Source organism: Adiantum capillus-veneris, chromosome 1 (assembly GCF_014529385.1).
Source record: "Adiantum capillus-veneris isolate H3 chromosome 1, ASM1452938v2, whole genome shotgun sequence".
Lineage (NCBI taxonomy): Eukaryota > Viridiplantae > Streptophyta > Polypodiopsida > Polypodiales > Pteridaceae > Adiantum > Adiantum capillus-veneris.
The window spans coordinates 12877829-12900000 of NC_140931.1; the positions used below are offsets into that span (position 1 = coordinate 12877829).

General features: G+C 47.4%; 1 protein-coding gene across 1 annotated transcript in view; it reads right to left on the minus strand.

Moving 5' to 3' along the window:
* Positions 1–2450: 2450 nt before the first annotated feature.
* The window catches only part of LOC147464340 (ADP-ribosylation factor GTPase-activating protein AGD3-like), a gene marked incomplete at its 3' end in the record, with an annotated part of 102265 nt that continues 82543 nt past the window's right edge, over positions 2451–22172 (minus strand). Inside the window, exons 12-15 of the mRNA XM_086514243.1 lie at positions 3196–3327; positions 2830–2955; positions 2664–2750; positions 2451–2576 (exon numbers count right to left, since the gene is read on the minus strand). Of these exons, the coding sequence (XP_086370369.1) occupies positions 2451–2576; positions 2664–2750; positions 2830–2955; positions 3196–3327 (471 nt within the window). The remainder of the gene's footprint in view (positions 2577–2663; positions 2751–2829; positions 2956–3195; positions 3328–22172) is intronic.

Here is a 22172-nt window from a genome sequence, read left to right on the forward strand (position 1 = left end):
GAGTGCAGAGCTGCCTGTATATCTCATCCATATACACAGAATCCGTCTCTCTCACGAAGGTATACCGGGTGTGCATGGGGACTTCTCCTAATGGAGCTGTGCTGAACTGAAACATAAGAGTGAAAGACAAGATAGCATGGTCAACTGCTACTCCAACTTGCCTAGTGCCCACCATGAAATCCTGAGAGAATGGAATGAGAACTGACTAGGCCATAACATAATCCATTGTACTAGTCCCATGTCGATGTGGAAAGCATGTAAAACCTCCAGCTGTCGAAAATCTTTGTAGGCCATTCAAAATGGCCAATCTATGTGCAGTTCCCATATCTATCAAGTATCTGCCATACTCAGTGTACTCCTCATCTTGTGATAGTTTGGATAGGCCCATCTCTTTAACGTCCAGCTCCCTAAGCATCTACTCGGAAGTATCATAAAATATTGTTTAGTGATGGGCAATCCTAGCACTAAAGTCCCCTAGTATGATATTGTAACCATCCTTGGAAAACTCCCATATGTCATTGTCCAAAATAGCAAAGGGGGACTATCCTCTAGGTGATGCATATACTGACGTATTAGGAGGAAAGTAAGAAATAGCAATGTAGAGGTATTTGCATGTCTCTGCCCTTAGCCTCACCCACATGTACCTAGCCTGCTCATCCTTGCGCGCTATATATATCAATGGCCGCAACTCCTCCCTGAATAAAACTGCCACTACCCCTGAGCCCCGTCCTCGATGCTCCGATCTGGCGCCTGCTGTCTGCAGGCTATCGCCCACCTATATCCGCTCACGTGTGGCATGGATTGCCCAAGGGCTTGATGCGTCTCAGAATAGAAAATGATGTCTCCCCCAGTGAAACTATCATCAAAGTCACCTACATCGAGACGGAGTGACCCATTACAATTCCAGGCTGCCATCTTTAGCGTCGCTCCAATATCACCACCCTTCCATCTCTGTAAAAAGCAATCTTCCCTTTCTCCCTTCCTGCTCTAATTTCCGGCATTACCTCTTGTATATGAGCAATTTGCGAGAGGGTGAGGTCATCTCCAAGAAAGATGCCAGTCTTCTTTAGAGTTGGTCTCTTCCTCAAGAAGTCATTCGCTTCATGGAGGGGAAACGGAGGATGAGTGCCATTTCCTTCGAGGTTTCCCCATTGCTCCCACTTTTTTTATTGCCCACTCTCCAAGCCCTCATATGCGTCTGCTCGTTCACACCGACCAGAGTCATGAGTTCTTTCACCTCTTCATCCACATTATCTTGGTCTCTGAGGCCACATATCCTTACGTGTAAGGCCCGCACACGTCTCCTTTTCTCCTCTTCTAGTGTCTAGTTAAAGATGGTTGGTGTCAGGGTGGGGGTTATTTCCTTGCCCTTTCCTTTCTTGACAATCTCGATCCATTTATTGGCCTCTTCTGCTTTTTGTTGGGTCTTTGTGATGACATCTACCCATGAGGTCGTCATTTCTTTTTGTTGCTCCTCACCTTCTTTGATGGCCCGTACTTGTTCTTTAATCGTGTTAAGCTCTTCAATTACTGAGGGTTGAAGCTCTCCCTCTTCGAGAACATTTTGCAATCGCACCTCTGCAAGCTCTTTCTTGAGTAGTGCAATTTCCTCATCTTGCACCTTCACACGATCCTCAAGTGTATGTATCGTGCTTTCCTGTGCCAACACGCGCTCGTCGAGTGTCTTAATAGTACCTAGGAGGCGACGATTAATCTTGTTGATGGACTCGCTCATTTCTTCTTTGCATTTTTGAATGGCAACCTCCATAGAGTCATCCTTGCCATTTTGTTTCCTCATGATTGAAGGCTGCAAAAGAAGAGGAAGAGAGATAGAATGAAGTCAAGAGGAAGATAAAGTGGGGAAGGGGAAGAGGGGGGGAAAACACCTGGGTGGATTTTTTTATTTTTCTCTACGCGTGCAAGTTTTCTCTCTCTACGCACGCAGGTTTTCTCTCTCTACGCTTTAATTTTCTCTCTCTCTACGCTATAGTTTTCTCAACTTTCTCTCTCTACGCACGGGGCAGCAAAAAAAAAAAAAAGGGGGGGGGGGGGGGGGGGGGGGGGGGGGGGGGGGGGGGGGGGGGGGGGGGGGGGGGGGGGGGGGGGGGGGGGGGGGGGGGGGGGGGGGGGGGTAGGGGGGGGGGGGGGGGGTGGGGGGAGAGGAGGGAGCAGAGGGAGAGAGAGAGGGTGCAAGAAGGGCGAGCGGGGTTTTGGGGGGTGGGGGGGGGGGGGGGGGGGGGGGGGGGGGGGGGGGGGGGGGGGGGGGGGGGGGGGGGGGGGGGGGGGGGGGGGGGGGGGGGGGGGGTGGGGGGGGGGGGGGGGGGGGGGGGGGGGGGGGGGGGGGGGGGGGGGGGGGGGGGGGTGGGGGGGGGGGGGGGGGGGGGGGGGGGGGGGGGGGGGGGGGGGGGGGGGGGGGGGGGGGGGGGGGGGGGGGGGGGGGGGGGGGGGGTTGCAGAATCCTCAAAAGCTAATGGGTCGAAGTCCAAGGATCCACTGACTGAGCTGCTTTCACTTGCAGTGCGCTGATGACCACCAGCATCGACAGGACTTCGTGGTAGCCTCTGGCTGTACCCTCCCTGAAGCACGAGTCAAATGTTTAATATGCCGGAACATCAGATAAGAGAACTGGATATAATGCTCAACAGTACATTCAAAAGGCCAACCGGAATTGGTATCTGAGAATTCAGCAGTGAAGCAATCACTCCAGTGATTTTGTCAATCCAGTCGACTCGATCCATGGCACTCTCTGCCTGCCAATAAAGAAGCACCTCCATGAACACATTCTCCTCTACAAAAAAAGTAAATGAACAAGAAACAAATTTTGCATACCTGTAGTGTGTAATGCTTTGTGGGGGAAATTATCCTAAAACAAAAACGCAAGTCTGTTTGTTCAGCATCAAATTTAATGGTGGATGTGAGCAAGTTCACAGTATCATGTGCAATAGTCTTGTCATCCTGCAAGAAATCGTCCACTAGTTGAGATCTTGAATTTCATCCCCTTCCCCTTCCTCAACAAAGAGAAGTATGGAAACCTTAACGTATATATGTACGAATACACATGCATAAGTGTGCTCACGCACACACACAAGTATAACCAGAACGGTGTATTTCATGTAGATCCACGAAAATAGCAAAACAACATGGTACATTCTGAAAATACTCTTAAGTATTGCTTTGAAAGTCATAAACAGTTACCGTTGGCTTTCCCCAATGTTTGCGATAATAGTAGAGAATCCCTCGACTGTCAAGGACAAAAAATCTCCTTTTCCAATCTCCACGGACACTTGAAGATCGTTTTAGGAGGTAGCCTTGCTTGATGGTTTGAACCTGTGTATGAGACCCCCAAGTACCAGTCTTTGAAAAAGATTGCAACAAAACATGGGTTTGCTTGATGGAACTATTGGCACTACTTAGCAGATGAACACACACAGACATCGATGCATATGAATATGGATATGCTTATTTCTGTTGTAAGAGCATTTATTTGTTCATTGTGGCTATGTTTGTGGGTGTGAACCTAGCATGTGGGTGTGGGTGTGGGTGTATGTCTACATGCACGCATGCACACAAAGGCACATGCAAGCCTGTGTCTGTATGTGCCTTTGTGATGAAAATATGGGCTTCTAGCCTTTTATTGAATGAAAGCAAAATTGCATTGAATTTGTGTGTGTGTGTGTGTGTGTGTGTGTGTGTGTGTGTGTGTGTGTGTGGTGTGTGTGTGTGTGTGCGTGTGGTGTGTGGAATCTCTGAGGTGTCGCGAACCCTTCTGCTGCTCCTCTGTCGCACAGTTCTGCCCTGCACAGCCTCCACACAGTGAGCCAGTGGCTGCAGTTTTCCCTCGCCTGCACGTGGCCCATCAAAGATGACCAGAGCCTCAGCAGCGGGCAGGCTTCAGCAAGGGTTTCCTGTCAGTTTGCGTGGGGGTGTGTGAGTGTGTGTGTTTCGTCGCAGCTGTTTCTCCTTGGCGTAGCCAGCCCTTGCTGGCTCTGTACAGGTTTCGTCACTGTGTGTGTTTTAGGGTGAGAGTGAGTGTGGGTGTGTGTATGAAGTAGTCACCTTCGTGCTGGTCAGGTTTGCAGTGTGTGTGGTGTGTGGCATCACAGCCGCCTTGCGTGTGTATGTGTGTCTATGTAGAGTGTGTGTGTGTGTGTGTACGCTTGTGGGGGATTTGGGTCTGTGGTGAATCCTTCGGCCTTGTCTGTCGCGCGACACTGCTCTGCACAACATCTACCCTGCGCAGGCCCTTCACAGCACGTCGGGGGTGGAAGTTTGATTTCGCCTGCACGCGGTCCTTCCGTCGTCTTGTGTGCGAAAGAGAGGTGTGTGTTTTTGTACAGCTAGTTGGTGTGTGTGTCTACCTGTGTATATAGCAGTCATATATCAAAAACTCCCAAAAAAAAGAAGAGTGTGTGTGTGTGAGAGCTTCGCATGGATTCCACTGATCAGTGTATATATAAGCGTCGGAAAGCCATGGAAACTTCGGAGATGGATGCTTTGAGTCTTATCAAAGAATGTTTGCATGAGGATTTTGAGGATGCCCGTCAAGCCTGGGAAGGATCCGCTCCTCTTATGGAAGTGCGCATCCCTATACAGGAGCTCATGGATCTTGTTGCTCAATATGCACTTAACGCTGTGATTCTTTTTTTCCCGGGTCAAATGCCTACTGCTCAGGATGTAGGCCAATGGGTTGATTTCCTACTCAAACGGCAAGCAATCCGAGGGGTTTACTTTGGTGCACGACGGTTCTACGAAGTCTTGCTGGCTGACATGGATGCTCGGGATGCTCTGCTTGAAATGTCTCCTCTTTTCTTCAATACGCAGATGACTCATGTGCTGCCCTAGGCTCTTACCAAGGACTATCAGAGTCTAATTCGTCACAAGTGTCCCGTCTGGGTTGAGGTGGTCGACTTTCCTCGCACTTGGCGTCATTTTCTTCCTTTGATGGCTGCTCAATTAGGCAAAGTCATTTGCCCTCCTAAGCTGGCGGCAAACACAAACCGTTTTTGTATTTTGTGGGACATGGATATTCCCACACCAGCAGGTATTTCGATCGATTCTGGGGATACAGTGGTTGAAAGCGCCCTTTTAAGCTTAAATGGGGCAAGTTTGCGAATTCTTACTTCCGATGTGGCAAATTTGGTCATATGCAGTACGAATGTCCGGAACCAAATCTGCAACCACCTCCTTCAGCCGCCCCTGCTCCTCAACCTCGCTCACCTTCGAAACCTTCTAGTGAGGTTCAAACTAAAGGAGTTTCAACCTCCTCCCCTCAGCTGGGGCCATTAAAGGAAAGGGGAAACAAGTACACTTGTCTGCACTTACGGCTTCTCCAAATATTAAAGACAAGGAAAAAGAACAAGTTTCGACCTCTCAAACTTGGATACTGCCCAAGAAACCAATCAAAGCTGCTACACCTCGTGTCTCGGCATCTTCTCGTAATTATGTGCCTCCCTTGAAGAATGTTCCTCAGAAAAAACTCCCTTGTAATGACAACACTTCTTTGGCTGAAGCTTGGGACAAGGTAGTTCGTTCTTACAAGGAGGTTGTTACTGGAGAAGCTTCTTCATCACAAGGTGCATTTCCTTTCAATTATCCAGGTCCAGGTATTGACCCGCCTTCTCAGGCACCTTCAACTGGGGAGGATGTGTTGATGGGGACTGGTACTTGAGTTTTATTCCCCCCTTTCTTTCCATGTTTTCTCGTCCACTGTATGTACCATATAGAATGCATAGTTCTTTGAATTGCATCTCCTATAATGTGCATGGGTTATGCAATCACGGCAAGTGGCGGCTTACCTGGCACTATGTACATACATGTAAAGCAGACATCGTGGTTCTTCAAGACCATAATCAGCATCAATTTACAGGACAGACTTCTTACTTTGCGGGCTACTGGATAGCTTATGCAGGATCAGCTGGCCATTCTGGAGTGCTTATGCTTGTTCGACATGAACTCTTCCTGACCTTGGTCTTTAATCACCTAGCTGGGAGATGGATGGTCATCCAATGTATTATTAATGAAGAAGTTTTCGAATTTAGAGGATTATATGCATACACAGCTTCTGCAGATAGAGCACGGTTGTGGAGTGCTATTTCATCTTATTGTTGGCGTTCCAAAGCCTTTCTCTGCGGGGATTTTAATAATGCACCAAACCTTGCGGATATTACTACTGGCCATTCTCACATGCTTCATATGGAACGGCAATCTTGGGACCAATTTATGTCGACCTGTAATAGGCTCGATTTGTGGCCCTTTTTGCATGCGACTGATCCAAGCTATTGCCTTTCAAAGAGTGTGACTCGCATAGGATATTGTGGCCTGGGGAGATTGTTCCTCCCCATGTTCTGGTTCGCCATTTGGGTTATCCGCTGGGTTGGAATGTATCGGCTATGAAGAAAACGGATTGGGTGCTCCAACGTCTACATTCCAAGTTGAATTATTGGAAATTGTCCACGTAGCCACTTCATGTGCGTCTCAGGATTGTCCAATGCATCCTTGTGGCTTATGTGCAGTTTTACTTGCCTTTGTTGTCCTGGCCTCGGTTGCGCTTGCAGTCTCTCATGTCCAATATTTTAGAACATTTTTGGCGGACCTCGTCTACCAAGAGGGGCATTCGGCTTTTATCTATGGACAAGCTGTGTTCTCCCAAGCGGCTTGGAGGGTTGAATATTTTGGACTTAAGACGTCATCTGCTGGCTCGAAAAGCTATGTTGTTGGCAGTTTTCGTGGAGCAGCAGCAACCCTGGGCTCTCATGGTCACACATTTATGTGTGCACATTGTCACCACTTCTTTTGGTCATTGGCAACAAACTTATTGGGATGTTGTGTTTGGGAAGCTTGAGGGACACATTCCTGGATGTCCCTTTACTTCTTCTCTAATTGTTGATTGGAAGGTGGTCACTTCACATTTGGCTTGGGATGGTCGACAATCCTCTGGGGGTAACTCTCTTCGCTTGGAGAGTCTGCATTGGAGCAAGGTTTTTGCTTCGACTTTGGTTCAACGGTCCCCTCGCCAAGCCTATTTTCTTTCCCAAAAAGGAATCTGTCAGGTTTTTCAGGTGGTTAATGATTCGGGTTATGTTCTTTCTTTTGCTGACGCAGTCTCCCGCTCTCGGTTGGGTCTTCACTATTCTCCTCTCTGGCGAGAGATTCAAAACATGCTTGCTGCTCATTCACCCATTCCTCTGCTGGATGAAGACTCTCGCTTCTCTGATTGGAATCTGGCTACTACCAGATTGGACTGCATCTCAGCTGCCAGTGTCTATGCCATTCTTCAGTCTGATGTATGGATTATGCATCGGGGTAATCAGTTGTGGTCGCTTTCCGAGTCATCCTTGTGGTGGCAACACGCATTGTCTCGCATTTGGCAGAGTCATCTGCCTTTGAAAGAACGTGTTTTCTTGTGGCGGTGCTTGGTGGGAGCTCTACCTGTTGGCAGTGTGTTGCATGCTCGGCATATTGCGCCTTCCCGCTGCCCGAGATGCCTTGAAGCTGAGGAGATCGTGCCACACTTGCTGTGGTGTTGTCGTCACTCCATAGCCTTCATTCGGCAAGTGTCAGCTGCTCTTCGACTACGTTTTCCTTCCGGCTCTTTTCATAGACGATTTTGGCTTTTTGGGGTGCTTCGGTCACCACAATCTCAGTTTGCAATCTTCTTCACCTTGGTCAGATTTTGGACTATGTGGGCCATCTGGCATCATAGGAACTCCTTAATAATCCAGGGCACTTTTGTTGACCCCTTTCCCTATTTCAAATTATCTCTTCGTCAAGCGCTGCATTTTGCGTATGAAGCTGGAGACATCACTCTTGATGCCTACAGGATTTACTTTGACTGTTTCTAGCCTTCGGAGCCTTATAGTGCTCCGTCTTTTGTATCCCTTTCTTTTCGTGGGTTTTCCTCGCTTTGAGGTTTCCCACTTGTGTGGTGTGTGTGTGTGTGTGAGAGTAGAACGCTGCTCTGATCTGTGCGCTGCCCTCCTCTCTGCACTGCAGCCCCTGCGCGCTGCCAGTTCCCTGCTCTTTGACCTGCTCTGCGCACTGCAGCACCTGCGTACTGTTTGCCCCTGCACACCTGCTTGGCCTGTGACCCATGCCCTCCTGCGCTAACCTTAGGAGCTACGCGATCTACTGTTGTAGCCAATAGCACCCTCTGCCCTCCTGCACGAACCCTAGGACCTGCGCTACCTACTGCTGCAGTGAGCGCTCTGTGCAGTCCTACTTGGTGTGTGTGTGTGTGTGTGTGTGTGTGTGTGTGTGTGTGTGAAGTATTGAAAGTGTCTTTACAGGCAAAGTACAGCAGGGCACAGAAGTCACGAACGTGCTAGTCAGATTTGCAGTGTGTGTGGTGTGGGGCATCACAGCCGCCTTGTGTGTGTGTGTGTGTCTATGTCGAGTGTGTGTGTGTGTGTATACGCTTGTGGCGAATTTGGGTGCGGTGAATCATTTAGCCTCGTCTGTCGCGCGACTCTATTCTGAAAAACATCTACCCTGTGCAGCCCCTTCACAGCGCGCCGGGGGTGGAAGTTTGATTTCGCTTGCACGCGGTCCTTCCGTCGTCTTGTGTGCAAGAGAGGGGGGTGTGTTTTTGTACAGCTAGCCGGTGTGTGTCTGCCTGTGTATATAGCAGTCATATATCAAAAACTCCCAAAAAAAGAAGAGTGTGTGTGTGTGAGAGCTTCCCATCGATTCCATTGATCAATGTATATATAAGCGTCGGAAAGCCATGGAAACTTCGGAGATGGATGCTTTGAGTCTTATCAAAGAATGTTTGCATGAGGACTTCGAGGATGCCCGTCAACCCTGGGAAGGATCCGCTCCTGTTATGGAAGTGCGCATCCCTATACAGGAGCTCATGGATCTTGTTGCTCAATATGCACTTAACGCTGTGATTCTATTTTTCCCGGGAAGAATGCCTACTGCTCAGGATGTAGGCCAATGGGTTGATTTCCTACTCAAACGGCAAGCAGTCCGAGGGGTTTACTTCGGTGCACGAGGGTTCTACGAAGTCTTGCTGGCTGACATGGATGCTCGGGATGCTCTGCTTGAAATGTCCCTCTTTTCTTCAATACGCAGATGACTCATGTGCTACCCTCGGCTCTTACCAAGGACTATCAGAGTCTCATTCATCACAAGTGTCCCGTATGGGTTGAGGTGGTCGACTTTCCTCGCACTTGGCATCATTTTCTTCCTTTGTTGGCTGCTCAGTTAGGCAAAGTCATTTGCCCTCCTAAGCTGGAGGCAAACACAAACCGTTTTTGTATTTTGTGGGACACAGATATCCCCACACCAGCAGGTATTTCGGTCGATTCTGCGGATACAATGGGTTGGAAAGCGCCCATTTAAGCTTAAATGGGGCAAGTTTGCAAATTCTTGCTTCCGATGTGGCAAATTTAGTCATATGCAGTCCGAATGTCTGGAACCAAATTTGCAACCACCTCCTTCAACCGTCCCTGCTCCTCAACCTCGCTCGCCTCCGAAACCTTCTATTGAGGTTCAAACTGAAGGAGTTTCAACCTCCTTCCCCTCAGCTGGGGCGATTAAAGGCAAGGGGAAACAAGTACAATTGTCTACACTTTCTGCTTCTCCAAATATTAAAGACAAGGGCAAAGAACAGGTTTCGACCTCTCAAACTTGGATAGTGCCCAAGAAACCCGTCAAAGCTGCTACACTTCGTGTCCCGGCATCTTCCCGTAATTATGTGCCTCCTTTAAAGAATGTTGCTCAGAAAAAACTCCCTTGTAATGACAACACTTCTTTGGCTGAAGCTTGGGATAAGGTTGTTCGTTCTTACAAGGAGGTTGTTACTGGAGAAGCTTCTTCATCGCAAGGTGCATTTCCTTTCAATTATCTAGGTCCAGGTATTGATCCACCTTCTCAGGCACCTTCAGCTGGGGAGGATGTGTTGATGGGCACTGGTACTTGAGTTTTATTCTCCCCTTTCTTTCCCTGTTTCCTCCTCCACTGTATATACCATATAGAATACATAGTTCTTTAAATTGCATCTCCTATAATGTGCGTGGGTTATGCAATCACGACAAGTGGCGGCTTACCTGGCACTAATTACATACATGTGAAGCAGACATTGTGGTTCTTCAAGAGCATAACCAGCACCACTTTGTAGGACAGACTTCTTACTTTGCGGGCTATTGGATAGCTTATGCAGGATCAGCTGGCCATTCTGGAGTGCTTATGGTTGTTCGACGTGAACTCTTCCCGACCTTGGTCTTTTATGACTCGGCTGGGAGATGAATGGTCATCCAATGTATTGTTAATGGAGAAGTTTTCGAATTTGGAGATTATATGCATACACAGCTTCTGCAGATAGAGCACGGTTGTGGAGTGCTATCTCTTCTTATTGTTGCCTTTCTCTACGGGGATTTAATAATGCACCAAACCTTGCAGATAATACTACTGGCCATTCTCATATGCTTCATATGGAACAGCAATCTTTGGACCAATTTATGTCGACCTGTAATGGGCTTGATTTGTGGCCCTTTTTGCATGCGACTGATCCAGGCTTTACTTTTCAGCACAATGCTCAATCCATGTATCGCGCTCGGCTGGATCGCTGGTATCTTTTTCACATGCAACAATATGATGACTTTGTATGCGAGATGACGATTGATTATGCTATGTGTCTCTCGGATCATTTTCCCGTATGCTCGAAACTTCGTTTTGACTCTTTTGATGTCAATGATCGCCTACCCAAGAAAAGACTGCTGCATGTTAATAATGCTTATCTCAAGCATGAGCCTTTTCGCACTATGATTGTGAATATCATCCCGCCTTTGCTCTCCCAGATGTATGTTGACATGGACATAGCGTGGTTTCGTTTTGTTATGCGTGTTCAATCAGTTATACAGGATTATGGCAGGGATTATTTGTCACAATTAAGGGAACAAGTTAACCACGCAAAGGATGCTTGTAGCCGATTAATGCACTTGGCTAATCATTCTTCTCTTACCGATGCTCAAATGACTGAATTGTTTTCTGCTCGTGCAATATTAAGGCACAATGATGAGAGGAAATTGGCCAAATGGCAGACTCGAGCTCGTCAACAGGCTTTTGCAGATAAAGGATGTGCTTCTAAACAATTTTTTCAGCATTTGCATCACTCGAGGCAGTCTCAAGCTATACGGAGAGTTAAATTACCGTCAGGGGAGTGGACCACCACTTTTCGAGAGCTAGCACTAACCCAACGCTCTCATTATAGCAAGATTTTTGAGGCCGCTTCTTCTCCCACGAGAGAAGCTCACCAGGCGCGTCACATGTTTCTATCACATATCACTTCCATTCTCCCTTTGTGGCAGGCTCAAGACTTGGAAGCTGTTTTCACTGAGTCGGAATTGTATGCCAGCTTGCTTGATTTAGGTCGATGGAGAGCTCCTGGTTGGGATGGTCCCTCTGTGGAATTCTTCTTGTCTTTCTGGGATTATTTGAAGTTGTCTCTATTATTCATGATGAATACAGCTTGGGAACAATAGGAATTACCCTCCTCTTGGAAACAAGGTTTACTCAAGCTGATCCCTAAGCATACATTGTGTGAAGAATTTTCACATTGGCTACCTATTACACTTATGCCTGTGATGTATAAATTAATGGCAAAAATGCTTGCTAACCGACTCAAATGTTTTCTGCATGAAGGCTTGCATCAATCTTAATAAGGCTTCATTCCGCGACGTCAAATTATTGATAACCTCACAAATGTCATTATTGGTATGGAATATGCAAAATATACTCGACAGGATGTATTAGTCATGCAGGTTGACATTCAAAAGGCATTTGATATTGTTCTTTGGGATTACATTGCAGATACCATGCGACATTTGGGCTTTGGGCCTAGGCTATCCCGTGTCGTGCTTTTCTTGTATGCAAAGAGTACTTCTGTAGGCTTGCTGGATGGTTCTCTTACAGAATCTTGGCCTTTGGGACGGTCGATACGGCAGGGCTGCCTTCTGAGTGCTTTGCTTTATGCGATCGCTACTCATCCCTTATTTATGTATTTGGATTCCTTGACCTCCACTGGTAAGCTACATGCCCTTACTTTACCTTCAGGTCGATAGTTTGCTAGTCAGGCTTATGCGGATGACTCTTTGTTCATGCCTCGTAATAACTATGATGATGTACAACAGATTACGCATACTCTTCACTTGTTTGGATTGGCAGTAGGTCTCAAAGTTAACTTTTGCAAATCCAAGCTATTGCCTTTCAAAGAGTGTGACTGGCATAGGATATTGTGGCCTGGGGAGATTGTTCCTCCCCATGTTTTGGTTCGCCATTTAGGTTATCCGCTGGGTTGGAATGTATCGGCTATGAAGAAAACGGATTGGGTGCTCCAACGTCTACATTCCAAGTTGAATTATTGAAAATTGTCCACATGGCCACTTCATGTGCGTCTCAGGATTGTCCAATGCATCCTTGTGGCTTATGTGCAGTTTTACTTGCCTTTGTTATCCTGGCCTCGATTGCGCTTGCAGTCTCTCATGTCCAATATTTTAGAACATTTTTTGGCGGACCTCGTCTACCAAGAGGGGCATTCGGCTTTTATCTATGGACAAGCAGTGGTCTCCCAAGCGGCTTGGAGGGTTGAATATTTTGGACTTGAGACATCATCTTCTGGCTCGGAAAGCTACGTTTGTTGCCAATTTTGGTGGAGCAACAGCAACCCTGGGCTCTCATGGTCACACATTTATGTGCGCACATTGTCACCCCTTCTTTTGGTCATTGGCAACCGACTTATTGGGATGTTTTTGGGAAGCTTGAAGGACACATTCTTGGATGTCCCTTTACTTCTCTAATTGTTGATTGGAAGGTTGTCACTTCGCATTTGGCTTGGGATGGTCGACAATCCTCTGGGGGTAACTTTCTTCGCTTGGAGAGTCTGCATTGGAACAGGGTTTTTGCTTCGACTTTGGTTCAACGGTCCCCTCGCCAAGCGTATTTTCTTTCGCAAAAAGGAATCTGTCAGGTGCATGAGGTGGTTGATGACTCGGGTTATGTTCTTTCTTTCGCTGATGCCGTCTCCCGCTTTCGGTTGGGTCTTCACTATTCTCCTCTCAGGCGGGAGATTCAAAACATGCTTGCTGCTCATTCGCCCATTCCTCCTCTGGATGAAGACTCTCGCTTCTCTGATTGGAATCTAGCTACTACTAGATTGCACTGCATCTCAGCTGCCAATGTCTATGCCATTCTTCAGTCTGATGTATGGATTGTGCATCGGGGTAATCAGCTGTGGTCGCTTTCCGAGTCATCCTTGTGGTGGCAACACGCATTGTCTCGCATTTGGCAGAGACATCTGCCTTTGAAGGAATGTGTTTTCTTGTGGCGGTGCTTGGTGGGAGCTCTACCTGTTGGCAGTGTGTTGCATGCTCGGCATATTGCGCCTTCCCGCTGCCCCAAATGCCTTGAAGCTGAGGAGACCGTGCCACACTTGCTATGGTGTTGTCGTCAATCCACAGCCTTCATTCGGCAAGTGTCGACTGCTCTTCAACTACGTTTTCCTTCCGGCTCTTTTCACAGACGATTTTGGCTTTTTGGGGTGCGGGGTGCTTCGGTCACCACAATCTCAGTTTGCGGTCTTCTTCACCTGGGTCAGATTTTGGACTATGTGGGCCATCTGGCATCATAGGAACTCCTTAATGTTCAAGGGCACTTTTGTTGACCCCTTTCCCTATTTCAAATTATCTCTTGGTCAAGCGCTGCATTTTGCGTATGAAGCTGGAGACATCACTCTTGATGCCTACAGGATTTACTTTGACTATTTGTAGCCTTCGGAGCCTCATAGTGCTCCGTCTTTGTATCCCTTTCTTTTCGTGGGTTTTCCTCGCTTTGAGGTTTCCCACTTGTAAATTAATCAAAGCAGATTTACAAAAAAAAGTGTGTGTGTGTGTGTGTGTGTGTGTGTGTGTGTGTGTGTGTGTGTGTGTGTGAGTGGCTACTTCCACCGCAACAACACTTTTTTTTGTAAATCTGTTTTGATTAATTTACAAGTGGGAAACCTCAAAATGAGGAATACCCACCAGAAAGATCAGATACAGAGCTCTAAAAGCAAACATAGAAGTGTCCACGGATTGTCCCCAACGTCAAAGGCGAAATGTAAGGATTGCCTAAGCGAAATCTTGAACGAAAGAAAAGGATCCGCCTCCTGCTAATGAAACATGCGAAAATTGCGTTGGCGCCACAAAGACCATAGTGACCAAAATCTGACCCATGGGAATAAGATTGCAAAATTGCTGAAGGGAGGTTGGGAGAATGCCAAATACTCAGAATCGTTTGTGGAAACCCGCAAAGGGAAATCGGAGGTGCATACACGCAGAAATGCGGTCAAGGAAAGCCCTGGTGAGGTGCCAATTCCGAAGCAGATATCTGGCAGCCTCATCACTAGCGGAACATCTGACACAACGAGAAGGGCTGATGCAACGCGCCGCAAGGAGGGTTCCAGCTGGAAGAACTCCCAACAAACAATGCCAAAGAAACAAACGCTCCTTAAGAGGCAAGTGGCTCTTCCAAATTGCAATAAGAGTCTTTTTCCACCACAGACCAGATTTATGCAAAGACCAAAGCGCATTACAATGGTCAGCAAGCCAAGACTCCTGCAGAAGAGAATCATAAATGTTGCGGACAAAAATGGCATCAAGAACAGTGTCACATAAAGTCCAATCTAGCATACGGCACTCATTGGCTAGTGGCGGAATGGGGAGGAAAACAACCAGCATAAGCTCAAGCACACTCTAAATCTGACAATAATGCACGCTCATGCTCGGATGGGGGCTCATCACAATGACCTTGGACGCCATCTCGAAAGATTCAAACTCTATCTAATAGTAGCCGAGCCCAAGAAGCTGTACGTCGATGATCTTGCCCACCTCTGCTAAAAGGATCGCTTGGAGCAGACCTCGCAACTCCCCGCTGCTAGGTCAGGTGCCGATAATTTTGCAAATAACAAAGCTGGCCTGAAGGCGCGCCACCTCAGACTTTAAGCTCGCTTGCTCTTTTGGTGAAAGAGCAAGTCGGATGGTGGGTTCTACGGGGTCGGGCGAGGGGGCTTTCATCGAGTTCCTCTATGGCGGAGAAAAATCCTCCATCTGTGTCTGTTGTTGTGATGGCGAGCAAAGGCGAATTGAGGGCGTCGAGCAGAGCGAGGTGGAGCGACAAGGGCGAGTCAATGCCACTGGGAAATACCACCGAAGACGAGCTTAGGGGAGCAGCCCAAAGAGCGTTGGAGTGGGGGGGGAGGGGGGGGGGGGGGGGGGGGGGGGGGGGGGGGTCAAGGCTGAATAAGGGTAGCGCAAGGGGCAGCAATGGCAAGCGTGCAAGCAGCTCTCGGTTGCACCAGAGAGCTACGAGTTAGCTCAGCTCTTGTGGAACATGTACATAAATTATATGGTTTTGCTGATGAAATTGTGAGTGATTGTGATTTAGAATTCATAGGAAATTTATGGCAAACGATCTTCCAAAAATTGGAAATCCGTTTGTGCTTGTTATCCTCAGATCATCCTAAAAGTAACGAATAGACCAAAAGCAAAATCAAACTATGGAGGACATGCTACGAGCTGATATTGCCAAGGACAACAATTAAAAATAGGGGGAAAGTGTTACGTCCCCACACATAAGGATGGGCGCCTATAGTATGTTCAGCCAGTGTGAACCTAGCTAGCCCTTTGGTTATGAAGTCCTATAAATAGGACTTAAGTCTCATTTGCGTGACATCTTGTGTGATCACCACACTTGGACTCTAGGCCCTTGACAGCACACCGTATTGGTGTGGGCTTGGTCGTATCAGACACCAGCCCTTGTGGTAGAGGCTAGGCCGTTTGGCTGCAGGCTCCTAGGCTCGGAGGTGAGCCCGTATTGGCTCTATGTCTGGGAGGTGAGCCTGATGTCCGCTCACTACGTTTGTCTTAAGTGTGAGTTTGGCTTGCGTCATGTCACGTGAGGAGGATGAATCCGGTAAGGGACTAACAGGGGTGTCGACAGCTCCCGCTCCCCGAAAAATATGTACGGGGTTGATTTGCGCTGAGCCAGGTGCTCTGTAGTCTTCTGTTGGAAGTAGTCTAAGATCTCTGTTATATCTGGATGGTTGAGAGGTGTCCAAAATCTAGCTGGTCTTTGTATCGTGTTGGCTTTGAGTGTCTCTATTCTCTGGAGGGTAACTCCCTATTGTGTGGGTGTCCAAGGTGGGATGGATCTCTAAAAGAATTCAGCCATCTCTGTTTTGATACCTCCCGCTTGTTGGTACCGTCTGAGCTTGCAAGGAGATTTCTGTGTCGCTGAATCTCCAGTGTAAACCCCCCTAGCACGCGTTGGTTTGCTGACTGTAAGAGACGGTAGAAGGAGCCCTGCTTTCCGAAGAGGGTGGACTATCTCCCTTTCATGGCATTGTAGGCCTTGCAGTTGCATCCATATTGCCCCTCTTCCTCCATCTCCCCCTTCTGCTAACCACCCGCCTCCTCTTTGCATAGTCTGCATACTCTCGATCCAAAATGCTCTGCCAGTCCCTATCTCAAGGCGATGTGACAAAGCCGTGAGCTGGCCAACTGCCACCGTTGACCCATGTGGTAATAGCCCTCCATGTATCTGGGTCTCTCTATGAATCCATCCTTCAAACTGCTCTTCGAAGCACTCTCTATAGTATAGCATCTTTGAAGGGGCCTCAGCCCAACTGTTTGAAAGCCTCAAAAGCTCTATACTATAAGCAGTCATGTGCGAGGCGATCGTGTGACATCTCCTTGAAACCATTCAAAAGGCGTATGGTCTGAGATAGGGCCTCCACCATCATGGGTGATGCAGCAAACTCGGCTCGAACAATACCATGAGGTACTGAAGGTTTGCTGTCTATCATACGTGCTATCATGAGTACCCATGGCAGTGTGCAGCTAGGCTTGGCGCCATACCGCAGCTCCGTACATCAGTGCAGTTGTGACTAGAGTTTCAAACAGCAACCCCTTTGTTTGGGGCTCGTGAAAGTGTGCTTGGTGGCACTCTCTCTTAACATACCTAATGAAGCATACCCCTGTGTCAGTGACACCAAGATATACATATGAAGTGACTACCTCCACGTGACCGCCAGCAAGAATGAATGTAGCCTGGCTCCCACCCTTTCTCGAGGTGTGAAAGGTCATGATCTTGGTCTTCCCAAGATCATGACCTTTCACATTGAACCTTGGTCTTCCCAAGGTTCAATGTGAAGCCTCTTTGTGTACAAAATTCATCTAATGCATGCAAGTGTGTTGTATCCTCTTGGAGACTGAGAAACCAATACAATGCCATCGACATACGGCATAATATGGACTGGAGTACTTGGGAAGTCGACTCCGTCTCCTTCACCACATGTATTGAAGTCAGCCACCTCTTCTATGTATAATCCAAAATATGGGAGAGAGTGGGCATCCTTGCTTAACATCAATAGTGTTAGCAATAATCTCTGACATACCTCCTGGGGATTGAGCTCTCCCTCTCCCCAATACCTGCTCATATAGTGCATAAAGAGATGTAGTCATCATGGTAGCCATTCTTGGTGTTTGTCTTGAAGGATCATATGGCTCCTTCAGAAACTATCAGCTCGGCTTTGTAGGAGGACTGCTTCCTCTTTGGGGTACCACATAAGAGTTCTTATGGCTTGGATGCAGATCATATTACGTGCACATTAGAAGGGATTCCCTGTCCCTTAGAGTACACGAGATTTTTCAGGATGAGTTGCACTATTTTTGGTGTAGATAGAGGAGCCAGTATATTCACTCTTTGGGTATGTTGTCGCGGTGTCGTGGGAGCATGGTATTGATGTGTAATGCATGGCTTGAAGGCCGCTGCTTGTCACAGGCAGATTCATGCAGCAGTATTTTGGACGACGACTCCTCAGTTCCCTCTTTAGTCCCATGCGCATGCATTAATTCTCCATGTACAAATCCTTAGGTTTTCTCCCCCGGCTTGTGTATCATGTATTATGTTGGGAGGTTTTTTCTCCTTTGGTTCTATGTCGATACTGGCTGAGGCCGGATTTTGTAAATGGAAAATTTTGTAATAAAAGGCTACAAGCCCATATTTTTATCCCCCACACACTTTTTTTTTTTTTTTGCAAATCTTTGGGATTAATTTACAGGTGGGAAACCTCAAGGTGAGGAAAATCCATGGAAAGGATCATATAAAAAAGGAAAGAACACAAAAGTGTTCCGCTCTAAAAAAAAGGCTAGAAACATTCATAGGAAAGATGATGCATCTTTGGGGTGATCGCACCAACTTTCAAGGCAAAACGTAAAGATTGCTTAAGGGAAACCTTGAGAAATTGAAAAGGAACTTCATCGAAGCCGTGGAACATATAGCCATTACGTTGGCGCCACAGGGTCCAATAAGCCCAGAATCTGACCCACATAAAGAAGACCACAAATAATCGTAAGGAAGGCGAGAGAATGCCAAACGCCCAAAACCATTATGGAAGACCACCGAGGGAAAAGGGAGCTGCATACAAGCTGATATGCGGCGAAGAATAACTCTAGTAATGCAGCAATCCCAAAGCAAGTGACTAACTCTCTCTATCGAAGCCGAGCAACGGACACAAGGAGAAGAGCAAATATGACGCGCACTGAGAAAAGTGCCCACTGGGAAAACTCCAAGCAAGCATCACCGGAGAAAAATCGCTCCTATAAAAGCAAGTGGCTCAAAGTTACCCGGAACGGGAACGGGGGCCCCCGGAACATTTCCAGAAACCCCCCCCCCCAAGAGACGGAACGGGAACGGGGGCCGGAACGGTAAGTTTAAAATATGCTTAAATTAAGTTGGATTTAACCTCTATGTTAGTAGAGAGCCATACACACCCATTATATACCTAGATGAATCCAGGATAAGCACAGATTCACCCTTAAAAGGAAAGTGCGAGGTACAGACCCATGGTAGTCACCCACAAGACAATATAACCATCAGCTTCATCATGCATAGTATTGACTAAATACCACGACATCCCCACTAACGTCGTCAGTGCCCAATAGTGGGTGTAGAACTAGGTACTAACATATGCTCCCAAACACAACACACACCACACGCACGCACACACGAGCATACATCAACACAAAGGTTCAACATACTGAGTTTCTATCATGACTCCGGAGATCAAGGGCAAACTCAGCCATAATGAAGCCTAGCACTAAAAGAAGCATTAAATCGGAAAAATTAGCACAAAAATGAGGTGGTTGATAGGGCATACGCAACACAAAAGATAGAAACAATTAGCACTATATCAACTGGTCATAACTCGGACGAAAACTTCACAATGTGAAGTCTGCATGTCCGCTATACGACTAAAAAAAAAAAACCTAGATGAATCCAGGATAAGCCCAAATTCACCCTTAAAAGGAAAGTGCAAGGTACAGACCCATGTTAGTCACCCACAAGACAATATAACCATCAGCTTCATCATGCATAGTATTGACTAAATACCACGACATCCCCACTAACGTTGTCCAAGTAGAATCCTATTTAGGCATGCTCTACAATGATTCTTCAGTCTTAAAGCTTACACACGATTGCGCAATACGCAATACATGAATTGGGATCATCCTTTACAAAAGCATCTTGATTCTTCATAGAAAGAACATTAACTCAAAGTTGAAGAATAGAGTCCAGACTCCACCCAAAAGCTTGGAGCAAAAAGATGATAAATCATAGATGATAAAGATGGCTTACAAGGCCAGCCAAGGCGCTACAAAAAGACATGTAGAGGCTAGAGTGCTAAATAACAACTGTAAGAGTCACTAGGTGACATGTCAAGACTCAATCACTCATATGGTAGTGCAATACAAAAAGGGGGCAAAGCCGGCCGCGGCCGGCCACAAAGGAAACAAATATCAAAAACCAATGAGCAATGAGTCATGACTCATGCCTGATGCTCACATCTGGGTAGGGGCAGAAGAGCATCCCACCTCCCAATCTATAGTGGAGTCCTGGACGTCATGAATATCATCCCAATCCTCCTGTGTAGGCTCATCCTCATGCGTAGATCCTCCTGCCTCTCCAAGCACGTCTGCCTCTGCCTCCATCTCCCATTGTAGAAAAGGATGTGTCACTTTGGATGCTGACTTGCAAAGCATTCTTAAGTTTGCACTTACAAAAACAAGGTCATTTGCTTTCTCCACTCCAAGTCGGTTCCTCTTTCTAGATGCAATGTGGCTATATACACTCCACAATTGCTCCAAGCAAGAGGAGCTAACCGCTTGGCTGAGAATGCGGACGGCAAGTCGCTGAAGATCGGGACCATCTGAACCATTTTCTTACCACCACGACGGAGGAAATCTTGGTGCGATCAATTTGGGCATCGACTGTGCCAAATGATCCTCGCATATCCCTATAAAATGCAAGCTGATCCTTGATTTTGCGTTGCATGTCACGATCAGGGTGAAGCTTCTCCAAGATGGTATTCCAATGTGTGTTTACCTCCGAATCATGCTCTTACCCTGCACCCTGGAACTCTAGGTCCAACACAAAAGCTGCACCATGAAGAGGTGAACTATAGGCATTCCACCTGCTACTGCAAAAGTCTTTGATTTCTTCCAGCCTATCTGGGTCCTTCTCATGCTCTTCAAGGGCCTCGACAATGCGATCAATTGCTTCATAGACCTCGCCGATGCAAGGTTGCATACCATCCATCACTCTAAGCAAGTGGATCACTGGTTTCACCATTTTGTCAATACTCTTTAGGGACTCCCAGAACTCAAGATCATCCACCTTCCCTGTACAAATGATCCCTACGACTGTACTTGCATGGTAGTCTGGGCAAACTTTGTACTGATGAAGAGTTGCCGCACTGCACTTTGACACTCTACAAAGCGGCTCACCATTAGATAGTTGTAGGCGAAGCGTGTCTCACAAAACTTTAGAAGCACTTCCCCCCCCCGACCGCTTCAAGAACTCGGCTCGAAGTATGTTGTGGTTGTTGATGAAAGCAACCACCTTGGACGTGGATGCAATGTGAGGCTCTATCCAAGGTAGTTTGTTGAAATCCTTCAAGAGGTTGTTAAGGCAATGTGCCATGCAAAAGGACACCGTGATGTGAGGATTAGTGCCTTCCAAAATAGCTCCGGCTGCCCTGTTTGATGCCTCCCCATCGGTGACTAGACCTATCACAAGGTCCGACCCAATGGTCTCTACGATCGAGGCCCACTCACCCGCAATGATATCTGCTAATTTCCCCGTCTCCGTGGCGTCATGGGAGTGGGCAAAATACATCTCCCCTTTGGAATAGGCAACAATGCCATGGATTGACCTCCTCCTTGTGTCGCTCCATCCATCCGCAATGAATCGTCCATTGCCTCTTCATGTTAAGGGTTGCCATCTCCACAACGGCCTTCTCTCTATCGAGTAGAGTAGTGCGGAGGGCCTCGGAAGAGGGTGGCACATAGCGTGCCCCATACTCTCCAATCCTCGTGCACATTGTCTTGAAGTACTACGACCTACAGAGTGCACACAAGAGGTATTAGGATTACTATTTAGATGAGGAAGAGAATCAAGATGGCAAATTATGAGAGAATGATAGTCTTACCGAGCCTTTATGAAGGGGAAGTGATCATGATAGAAAAAGCGTGCAACACTTGCATCCACATCCTCCTTCCTTTTTGGATCCCAAGTGGTATGGGTACGTTCGTGAGGTTTGGGAGTCGAGACCGGAGTAGTATTGGGCATTAAAAATGCCGATCAAAATGATGTAGCCCCCATCTCTGCCGTTGCCGCATTACTATCACCACCGATCGACGAAGGTGTAGAAGAGCGAAAGACCAAGTCGTTGGGGTCGATTGCGGGACACTTGAGCTTGGCCGCGTCTTTCTCCTCTTTGTTGGCTTTGATGGCGGCATCCTTGGCTTCGAATACCTTCAACAATTGCTCGTTGACCGCCTTGCATATTGCTACTTGTTGTCCCTCTAGCTTAAGGTGGTGAGCACGTACTTTAGTAGTGCCGGATAGTCGTGCATAGTTTGCACTTCCATGCACGGGCACCATCGGCCTTTCCCAACACTCCGGAATGCACTTCGTCCCACATGAAGCTTCGTCCTTCTTCTTCTTCTTCGCGCCCAAGGGCACGCGTTCACTTGATGCGGAAGCTTGGGCCATGATGATGAGAGAGAGAGAGAGAGAGAGAGAGGAGAGAGAGAGAGAGAGAGAGAGAGAGAGGGGAAGCTTGAGCCTTGAAG